This window comes from Pezoporus wallicus, unplaced genomic scaffold, assembly GCF_028554395.1.
Source record: "Pezoporus wallicus isolate ANWC-B61680 ecotype Strahan unplaced genomic scaffold, APGP_CSIRO_Pwel_v1 scaffold_2696, whole genome shotgun sequence".
In the NCBI taxonomy this organism is placed as follows: domain Eukaryota; kingdom Metazoa; phylum Chordata; class Aves; order Psittaciformes; family Psittacidae; genus Pezoporus; species Pezoporus wallicus.
Genome location: NW_026637439.1, coordinates 1,304,128 through 1,315,117, shown reverse-complemented (window position 1 = coordinate 1,315,117; position 10,990 = coordinate 1,304,128). Strand labels below are relative to the sequence as shown.

General features: G+C 47.4%; 1 protein-coding gene across 2 annotated transcripts in view; it reads left to right on the top strand.

Annotated features, from left to right (window-relative positions):
- The first annotated feature begins 5,697 nt into the window (after nt 1-5,697).
- Nucleotides 5,698-10,990, top strand: part of HOMER1 (homer scaffold protein 1) — an 88,070-nt gene continuing 82,777 nt past the window's right edge. The window contains exon 1 of one of the 2 annotated variants that reach the window (XM_057405454.1): nt 5,698-5,788. In XM_057405454.1, coding sequence (XP_057261437.1) covers nt 5,784-5,788 — 5 coding nt within the window. In that variant the 5' untranslated portion in view covers nt 5,698-5,783. The other variant, XM_057405453.1, reaches the window with a different exon arrangement.

The following is a 10,990-nucleotide window of genomic DNA, read 5'->3' as shown; positions in this document are numbered from 1 at the left end:
ACTCTCAAATAACAGCTCTGAGGTTCCCTAAACATACTTAGAGCTTCTTTCTGGTTTTGGTTCAGCTAGAATTCCTTTCTTTTGAATGTGCTGACAAAGCCTGAACAACGAATTGATGGTCAAATCTTTTCAGTGCTTTGACTGGGCAAATGAGATTTCCCTCTCTCTTACATGCATGTTAGCTCCTAACCAATCTACAATCACCCAGTAAAGACCTGCTTTTGCATGGAGAAAACAGAGGTACCATGGAAGGTTAGACAAAATGCAGAACCCAGAGGGGCTTCTTGCTAATGAGACAAAGAAGGGAGGAGAGGCTGATGCACAAGAGGTTATACTGTCATCCAGAAGGACCTTGATGGGCTGGGGAAACGGGCGGAAAGAAACATTACCAAGCAGTAGAAATGAAAAGTCCTTCACCTGTGGAGGAGTAAACCCATGTACCAGTATAGGCTGGGGGTTGCCTAAATGGAAAGCTCAGGGGGTACAACTGTCTGGAGGGAGAGTGTAAAGAAGGCTGACCCGGGCTCTTGCCACTAGCGCCCAGTGACAGGAGGCAGTGAGCACAAATAGGAACGCAAGAGGTTCCTCCTGAACATGCGGGAACACTTGTTTACTGTGAGGAGCAACGGTAGAGGGTGGCCAGGGAGCTGCTCAAGTCTCCATCCCTGCAGATCTACAGAAGCCAGCTGGACATGGTCCTGGGCAGCTGGCTCAAGGTGGCCCTGCTTGAGCAGGGGGGATGGACAGGATGATCTCCAGGAGTCCCTTCTGGACCAAGCCGTGGGCTTTGGCATGGCAGACAAGGAGCGAGTCCTTCCCCAGCTGCCCTTGGAGGAGCTGCATCAGGGTACTCCCTTGTCATCGAGGACGTCACCCGAGGCTTCTCTCCTGCGTTACTGCCATTTGCCAAGTAGGGGGCCAGCCTCAGAGAATGCGGTGATGTCACTGGGAGGCTCCTGTGACGTCCCCAACCTCAGCGCTACCCTGCAGCCACAGGCTGTGCTCCTGCACCTTTGGTCCGGGGCTCCTGGAGTGCACATGCACAGCGTGTAAGCTCCACCAGGACTGTGGACCTGCTCTTGGAGAGCTGCTTTTGTGCAGGTCCACAGTCACTCTCTTCCCCTCTTTACTCTGCTTTCTCTATGCTTCTTAGCCTCCCCCCAGAAACCCCAGAATGAGGCCTGCAAATTTCCACAAGCTTCAGGACATCATCCCAACTTTTAGGTATCCTCAAGAACAATATGCTATCAACTGGTAGAGATCTGGTTTTCATGGGGAGAACAGAGGTACCATGGAATCTTTGGCAAAATACACTAAACTGCTGTGCTTCTTTCTTTTCCAGCTCTGTTCTGCAGCTTTTCCAGAAATTTGGGCAGGCCATTCGCTATGTCGACATTCATTAGGCTTCAGATGCAGATAGTACAGCCATCTGTTTTTTTTCCAATGCACAGTTATGCCATCAGGAAGTTCGGCCCAACATTCCTTCCAGCAGTATTGGTACTGCTGCCAAGTTTACAGGTGCTGCCCCAGCTGGTTGGCCATTCAGGGCAGTGGTGTCAGAACAGGATTTGGCAGCTCATTTGTTTACTATGAATAATAATGCCAGGAATATGCTACTTTAGAGCAGCAAACAGCAGTCTTTCTCACGCATCACCCTGTGCTGTGCTCTACCTGAAGCCATCCATCTATTCTGATTGTGGCACAGCTTGGTATCTTTGCACAGTAACAGCCAATGACCTGCTGGTAGTTTCCACTAGGCTTGCGCTACAGCTCAAGACTGCCTCTGTCAGAGTGCTCTAGGCAAAGAAGTGTTCTAAAATAGAGAAAAAAACCCAAAACAATACAACCAATTTAGAGTTGAACCTCTTGTCATCACTATTTAATTTCTCCATGTTATATTACTTGAGTTTTCTAAGTAAGGTGATTGTGTATTGTTTGTCCTGTTAATGTCTATGATTTAATTGCCTAGCTTGCTTTCTTTGTATCTGAGTGTTCAGTTCAGCCTTAGCTGACATATGTCACCTTGGGTTTGGATCATGTATTAATTTGGGAATGGCAAGACAGTTTTCAGTAAGCCTGGCAATCATAAACAAAGGCTTTTTCCACAGGAAAATAATGTTAACTCAATCGAATCAACCTGGAAACTGATCAAAAATGTAAAAGGGCATAATTGAGACAAAGCTTGAGGCTTAGAGAAGGCTGACTGACCTAGAGGCACAGTGACAATAAATATGGAAGTAATCAATTATGTGGAGCTTCTACACTTAACTGTAATAAGCAATTAACACTGTTTAAATGAATATTTAAGAAGAAAAGAGATAAATCCATTAGTTTTACTTGGAGTGATGCTTTCTTTGTCCTTGCAGCTCTGTTCTCCTACCTGGGGATTTTATCTATGCCAGTACTCATATTTTATTACTTACAGAGGAGCATAAAATATATAGGGCATTTCACAAGTCAGTAAAGACACTCCTGGTATCCCATACAGGGTTGTTCTGAAGACAGCAGTGTTTCTTTCTGTGAATCTCTTCACACCTCTGATTCTCAAGTGAACCTGCAATCTCTTCCCCAAGGGCTCAGTGTGTGTTTGGTTTCTTTTATATTTTTTCTTTTATCTTCAGTCTCTGGGATTTCTGGTTTTGCACCCATACGGTGGGAAAACATACTTCATGCAAGACAAATATGAGAACAAGTTGAAAGGCAGACAGATGGAGGCATCTCTGTGATATCTCAACAAAATACTGCGGATGGAGCGAAATACTAAAGCATTTGCATTAGTGTGTGAGTTTGAGCTGACAGAACAAAACTGATGCAACAGAGTTACTCATATGTGGATTTAGAGCCTTAGTTTCTTTGCTCTTGAGCTGCCATTACTGCATGCAAAATGTCATGGGAGACTTTTAGAAGCTAATGAATGTAGCTCCTAGCTACTTGACATCAAGGCATGCATTTATAAGCTGTATGTTGTTTATGCTTGACTTGTCTGCATATTTTGTGGTCGTAGTCTCCCTCACTCTTATCACTCATCATATGGAAGAGAGAACTGTTGTGGATCTTCATCTTTCTCCCACCAACACTGGGGACTGCCTCAGTTTTACTGATACAAGCCTGTACATTTAATTTGATTTTTAGTAGAAAATACATAGAGCTTCATATATTTCAGAGTTAGCACGTGAAGCCAAACCAAGAAATGACAGCGCAGTCAAGAAAAGAAATGGAGCCTCATCATAACCAAGCATGTTCTGAGCATTGCCCACAACAAACCTTAAACGGTTGCCACTCAGTCTGACGTTTTGGTAGCCTTTACTTTAGGTTGTGAGAAATGGGAAACAGAGGAAGCTTCTATTTTCTCCCTTGTGAGGCCGTCTGTCTTGCTGCTGCTGCCTGGAATGATTTATGCTTGGTTTTGTTTGGAGAAGGTTTCCTTTGACATTTAATCCATCATCTTCACTCTTCCTTAGCTGATTACTTTTGTAAGTTAAAATGTTCAGACAGCATGGGTCTGTAAAAGCATGTGAAGGTGTGAATTCAAATAACTTTTGAAAATGGCTGCCCATACTTTGAGGAGATGAGAGAGTTCGGTAAATCCTGTTGTTGTTTCCAGACTCTTCCTGGTAGTAGAGATCTTATGAAAGGACAAACTACCTTTTGTTAAAGCAACATCTGTTAATGTTTCATGGTAGGTTTTGCTGTGTTTTGTAATGCCTTAACATCCACTGGTGAAAACTGGGTCCTCTTCCATTTTTATGTCACGTTTGACATCTAGCCAATCTTACTGATATCCCCTTCTTATGCTCATTATGGTTTCATTGCACCACTGGTGGCAACTAGATCACTTAAGCAGGAAAATACCATGAAAATACTTAGAGTGGTCCCAGAAGTCATGAGGAGATGTGATGTGTGTTGCGCCCTGGGATATTCCACTGCCGTTGGCATTGCCTAGGAGCAGTTATACCTGAGGTTTATCAACTCAGGAAATCGTGGTGAGTTAGTGAAGTATTTGATGAACCCCAGATGAGGCAGGTGCCCAGCAAGGTGGTGCTGGAGCTGGGGCTACTCGACTTAGAAGCAGCAGCACATGCTCTCTGCCGGCATGGCACCATTGACGCACTAAGCAAAAACGTGGTCTGGGGAGCGTACGGTGCTGTTTCTCTGCAATCCCGCTAGCACAGGCGGGCTGGAGTCTGCCTTTGGTGGGGCACTTCTGGAACGGCGGCTGGGTTTCCTCCCCGTTTGACCGGTAACGATGTCCGGTTTGAGGTGTGTGTGGGGCAGGGCGATGCCCCGTGTGCTCGCCCAGGGAGCTCCCCCCGTTCTGCCGCCGGCTGAGAACCTGACTGCTGCCGCATTCCGGAGCGCGCCGCCGCCGCAGGCCGCAACACCCAGCGCGGGCGGGCACGGGGCGCGGCGGCGGGAGCGCGCAGCGTTGCTGTGGAGACGGCGCCGCAGGGGGCGGGGGCGGGAGGAGGCGGTGCACGGAGGCGGCCGCTCCGCGCCCGGCTGGAGCCCCCCCTCCGCCGCCATTCCCTATTATAGAAGAGCTTCCGGTAGCGTGGAACACTCTGACATCATCCTCCGCACCCCGGTGACGTCAGCGCCGGGAGCGGTGCGTGACGTGAGTGCGTAGGGAGGCGCGGTGACGTGGGCTATTTAAAGCTCCCCGGGAGGAGGATGGAGGCAGAACGGGCAGGTGTCGTCGGGTGGGGTGGCTGGCCAGCTGTGTGGGGCCGCGGCGCTGTGTAGGGCAGGGCGCGGAGGTGCTGCCTGGCCCGGCCCTGCTCTGCTCTTCCTTTCCCTGCACGCGGGAGGAGCGGGACGGAGGCGCGGGTTGCGTCTGCCTACCGCGAGGGGACGGGCGGGCGGTGGCGGAGGTGTGAGGCAGGGCGGGGAAGGTGAGCACGCAGTGGCCGCGGCTCAGAGAAGCCGGAGCAGCCACGCACCGCTTGACGCGGCGATCGCTTCTTCTCTTACTCCGTCCCCACGGCGGGGCTGAGTCCGCGGCGCCGCCGCAGAGCAGCGCGGGCTCGGCGGCGACAGCCCCTCCCGCTGGTAGCCCCCGACCCGCCGCACCCCAGGACGATGCCCGCCCGTTCGCTGCAGAAGAAGGCGTGACAGCGAGGCGCGGAGCCGCCGCCGCGGGAAGGAGGAGCGGCGCCCAGCACCTCCGCAGCCGGGGGTGGGCGGGCAAGCGAGCTGGGGGAGCGCGGCGGCCGCAGCCCGCTACCAGCCGCCTCACGCCGGGAGTCCCATGCCGGTGCCGCGGCTCGCTGTGCTTTCTCGGAAAAATGCACCAGGGCCCGCCGCGCTGCCGGTAGGGCTGCTAGGGGGAGCGGCGGCTTGGAGTCCTGCGCGCACCGCTTGCCCTATCCCGCTTTGCCTCTGAGCCGCACGGAGCCCTCGGCGGCCGCTCCCGTCCCGGCCAGAAGCGCCGCAGCCGCCACCAGCCTCTCGCCGAGAAGGCGAGCTCCTCCGCGTCCGCCCGCAGGAGGAGACTCGTCTGTCCCCGGAGCCACCGCCACCACTCGCCCGGGGGCCGGAGCCGCTGCCTGCGAGCGCCCGGCGGGGCCGACAACCATGGGAGTCCGGCCCGCGGGGGGCGCTCCCTAGGGCGCGGGCGGCCCCGCTCGGCCCGGCAACTGCCAGCCGGCGGCGCGGCCCCCCGGGCCTGCTCGGCGCGGTCCGCCTAACGCAGCGGCCCGCCGCCACGGGGCTGCGGAGCTGCCGGCGCGGCCAGGAGCGCCCCGGGGACGCGGCACCGCCGGCGCTCGGCGCCGCCGGCCGCCATGGGGTAAGGATCTTGCGGGGGGCTGCCGGGCTGGTGCCGGGGCGGGGGATGGAAGCGGCTGCTGTTGAGGCGGGCGCTGCTAAGGGCGCACGGAGGCGAGGGGGGTTAGCGGCGGGGAGCGCAGGGAGCAGGAATCTTGCCGCGGCCGATGCTGTGCATCATCCCGGTGGCAGGGGTGCGGTGCTCTCCGTGAGGGCGCAGCGCGGTCTGCAGCGGGTTGCCTCTGCCGTAGCACACCGGATCGTGGGAAGATCTTGGCTTCCAGATCCCCGCCGTGAGGAGCTTTCTCGGGGGTAGGTACTGGGAGGTCAGAGCTGAAAACGACTGCTTTAAGCTCAGAGTGACAAGGTGAAACTTCGGAGCCGGCGAAGGCTCGCTTTAACTCCCCCGGAGTTTTCAGGGCTATAAAGCAACGTGTGAATTTCGCAGTGAAGAAGGCTCTGAGGGAATGCGCTCAACAGCAGGTCCCCTGGTAAAATGGGACGTCCTCTTGAGGTTTTAAGGAGATGAGAAGGAATAAAATCTTTACAAAGGAATCCAATCGCATCTAAATTAGTAGGTAAAAAAAAAAAACAAAACCAGATACCCGTGTAAACTTTAAAAACTTTTATCCTTATTAATTTATATAGTAAAATGAAAAAACAGTCCCTGCTACTGGGCTTGTCTGATAGTGCGGTTGAAACTAGTCCACGTTCAAAAGCAACAGAAACCTGGTGTGATTTGGCTAACTGCAAGGTGGATACAGACTTTTAATGAGCTAACAAAATGCTCTTTTTCTGGGGCTTTATGGCATAGTCCAGAGTATAAAAATTAAATTTGGGAATTCGAATGTGAAATTAGGATATTTATAAGGAAGTTAAAATTGTCTCTTTCCTCAGGCTGTTAAGGACACATGGAATTATACAATTTATTAACTTACCTGCGTGTGGGGTGGTAACAGCTGCATCCTTGGCTCTGTCCTAGTCACTGGTATTCAGCGTACAAGATGTAGGAAGGAATGGCTTCTTAGGCTAGCGTGTATTTTCCTGTTGCCTTCCCTTCCATTACAAAAAAAACCAAGAAAACAACAACAAAAAAAAAAAAACAACAAACCAGACAAGCCAAATAAACCTAAACTTGCAGCTATCTATGTATGCAAGAAAGTGATAATGTGTTTCAAAAACCTGCCAAAAGGCTAAATGGTATTAAAATGTTTTGGGGATATATTCTTAAAACTGGTAAGTAGACATGGAATTTTGCACCTCTTAAAATTCAAATAATAGAAAATCTCTATATAAAATCACTACTGTGCTTGTAGATATGTCAGTTAAGTGTCATATTACAAATATGTCATTACAAATGACACTGAGAACTGTTTAAGAAGAGTAAAGCAAAAAACCTGATGGGGGTGGGGGAAGAAAAAAAAAGACTCCCCATTTCATCATCTCCATTATTGCTGGTGTTTTAGAGCCACAGCTTCTTAACAAATAGTACAAACCAGTATCTGTAGAGGGGTTTAAAATAATCCTAAATACCAAAGTTAGTGTGTTGACTTGGGTAGTATCTAGGCACATTGAGGTCAGGAGGACAAAACTCACTGGTGAAGACTTTTGAAGGCTCTTGGTGCACATTGGGATATTGCAGTATAGAGTTCCTTTGCAGACTGTCTTCTGACAAGGTGGACAAAACCTTAGAAATACGTGAGTGAGCACATACAAGCCAGGGCTAGCACCTGCTCTGTGGATCTGCCATTAAGCATCAGGTGTTTGCTCACGTTCAGAGCACAGGTTCTGACTCAATAGTATTTTGTATAAACATCTAAACACAGTTGCCCATGGATTTTTGAGTATTTGTAGACCAAGGTTTACAAGACTTTAACACTGTTACTGTGAAAATAGTCTGCAGATACTCTACTAAATTCTTAGAATTGAGTGCTCTAGAAGCAAGTTACAAAATGGTTGATAGTCTCTGAATTCTTAGAATTGAGTGCTCTAGAAGCAAGTTACAAAATGGTTGATAGTCTGTGTACCTGGCCACACAATGATCTGTGTACTGTATTCAGTATTTGGTATTGCTGGCCTGTGTAAGCTTGTACAGCCAGCTTGTAGTACCTGCTTGATGGAGAGTTTACCTATTCTAATGGTCAGAAAACTTGACATGGGGGAGAGGAACTGACTTGCCAAACTAGCAGTGGCTTTCTTAGTGTCATTTGTTATAGTGAAGAATTCAGAGTTCTGCCAATGTAGTTCAGCCTACTCGGCACATCAGGTATCAACAGGCAGGCCAGTTAATTATGCAGTGTGTGTGTGCTGCATACTAAGATGTGATGACTGGTCTCAGGGCCAGTGCTGCTATTAAATACTTGTTTTGAGAAACTTAAAACTAGAAGGTGGTATTATAGGGAACAGCAGCTCGGAAAGCACTCCTCTTGGTGCTGTGTTTTGTATGTCTGTGGGTGTCTCCTAGCTCATAGGAGGAGGTAAATGAATCAAGCCTTTAGGACTGCATAGACCAGACACATAGGATGTCCATTCTTTTTTCTCTATCTGCCAGTCTTATCTCTCCTCTTTTAGTTTCTCATCCCTGTTGCATAGAGACAAGTTGTTATCAATAATCACTGTTGAGTGGTACAACCATTTATTTGTGCAGACCCATCTATTTGGTTGATCACATGAAATATAGTGTACTTTAACAGAAACATATGGATTTTTATGTGCCTGTTAAAGATGACCTCAGTATGTTCTGTCCTACTTGATAACATCTGTCTTGTATTCCCAGTATTTAGAAGTACAGAATTTGTCAGAACTGCACAGTCTTCAAGCAGAGGTTTGATTACATTAAAAGTCCTCAAGAAATGCATCTTAAGTAAATGTAATCAAGATGTATATTGGTAACCTAGACTGTTGTGTTCATTGACCGGGTAAATCCCATGCTAAAGCTGTAAACTGCCTCTGTGTTTTTACTTGTCATTGGTACTGCTTCTGGCTGGGACAGGGGAGTTAGAGGTTTGCATTTGTGGACTGCTTAGGCTGAAATGAATACACTTCATGCTACCTGCACAGCCATGAATCCTGACAGGGGTGAGAAGCTGGTGTCCTGTTAAACTTAATCTCTTGGATTAATTCCTGGTTTATTAATGGGTTGTCTCTCTGTAAGTACTTTCCTTTATGACCTTCTGGGCTGTGGACAAGTGTCCAAATTCGTCTTGCTAGATTTTCCCTTCACTCTTCCTGAGTGATAATGAATTACAGGGTAAAAGCTGCTGTAAGATGTGCTTGTCTCTGTCATGTCATGTTAATCAAGGTGTCTCTATAAAGACTTCAGCTTCCTTACAGTTTTATTGGGCTATATTTAGTATGTTATTTTCATAAAGGTGGTTATAATATGTGTCAGTTTGAGATGGTGGAATTAGAATACTAGGTTCTTAAGCTGGCTGGAGAATATTGTGGAAGATGAGTATTTTAGGATGTTCTTATTAGCATTGTAATTGCATAGAAATAAGTATTTCATTTTAATTTTTGGCAGTTGGGAAAATGTCTTTTCCTGATTGACCCATTCCTAGCCCTTACCCTTTTTGAAGGATGGGGAGTTAGTCAGATGCATTCAGTTAAAGCATTCAGTATACGGGGTCCCATTTTGAAGAGAGGGTATTATAGTCATAAGGGAATTGACAAATCATGCTAATTCTAAACTGTAGGATGTAATATCTTTTTACAAAGCTCATTTGAAGCTTTAAAATCTAAAAATATGTGGAAGTTTATGCTGTTTGAACATATGGGATAGAGAGATACTGCTGTGGAAATGGGTGTTGGTTTCCTGCCTGTTGACTTGCTTTTTTAGGTGTTTCCAAACCCTGGTCTTGTCCTCAAACTTTTCAGTTTCCTTTTTCTAGCTGGATAGCCAGAGATGAACACTGTAAAGTTGTTGGGAGCCGGAGGCATTGTTGATCACTGAATTTGACCTGACTTAGGTTCTTTAGCCTGTCTTTCTCCTTCCCACAAGGCTTAATGATAGCTTTGTCTTAGCAACAGCCCCTCAGCTCCTCTGACACAGAAATATTGCAGATACTAGAGCAGAAGGTGTAGCTTCTTGGCAGTAGTTCAGTGTTACTGCAATTCCTGGCCATCTTGCTATCTCAGGGGTAAAATGAGATGCTTATTGCGTGAAAGCAGTGGCAGCAGAGTAGTTTATGCTGTCTTCTATGGCAGTGTGGAGAGTGTAACGAAACCAGATCAACATCAGTTACTATAGATAACACTATAAAACTTGATTAGCTGGAAAAAAATGGTAAGGTATAAATACCTAGACAGATGGACTGTATGTAAATCAGCTTGAAATAGTTAGTGAACTGCCTTGTTAAGCAGCAATATGTGGAGACCTCTACCATGCTTAAATTATCTTCTATCACAGTAGTTTTATGACTATGTAAAATAAGCACGAAAAATCAAAACCAGCTCTTCTGGCCTGGCAGCACGTAAATGAGTGTCCCAGACCCACAGGGGTTGATTTCCATGCTGATCTAGTGGAGGTATGTGTAATGGCTTAAGGTTGCGATTGATCTCTTTCAGTATTTCCATGCATTTTATAGACTATATAGACCAGCTCTTTGGGTGAAATCGTAGTTCTGCTGAAAAGTCACATTTAAGTCCTTCACACTCATCATGTTGAGATTACTGTTCTTCTCAGTGTCACAAGACAAACATCAGATGAATGCTTTGTGCGTGTGTTCTTGTGATTTCTCTCTCCCAAACAGTGCTTGCCCTACAACAGTTCCCGTTATTTTGCAGGACTCATAACCAGATGTCAAGCCAATACTTGAAGAAATACACAGTCTCGAAGCCATAGAGATTGCAGTTGCACAAAATAACAGGCCAACACTTGTAATCAGGGGAGGCAATGACATCTAACCAGCATTAGAGTGTTTCTGCCTGCTAGTTAGTAAGTGTACTAAGTAGAAATCGGTATCATTTTAATGAGAATTTTGTTGGAAAACATCTATTCTTGATTCATTATTCAATTCATGATTGTCTCTTAAGACTGCAGTTTTATTTAAAGCTCTTAGCTGAACATCCTTTACATCGCAGCTTTTCAAATCTGTGTCCATGTGTTAGTCTACTATGAAAAGAAGAGCATTATCTCATGATGTAAGGCTAATTCACTAGTACTGTCTCATTAGTATAGGTGCCCAGGACATCATTTAAACTAAGCCTATGCTTTTCCAGTGTA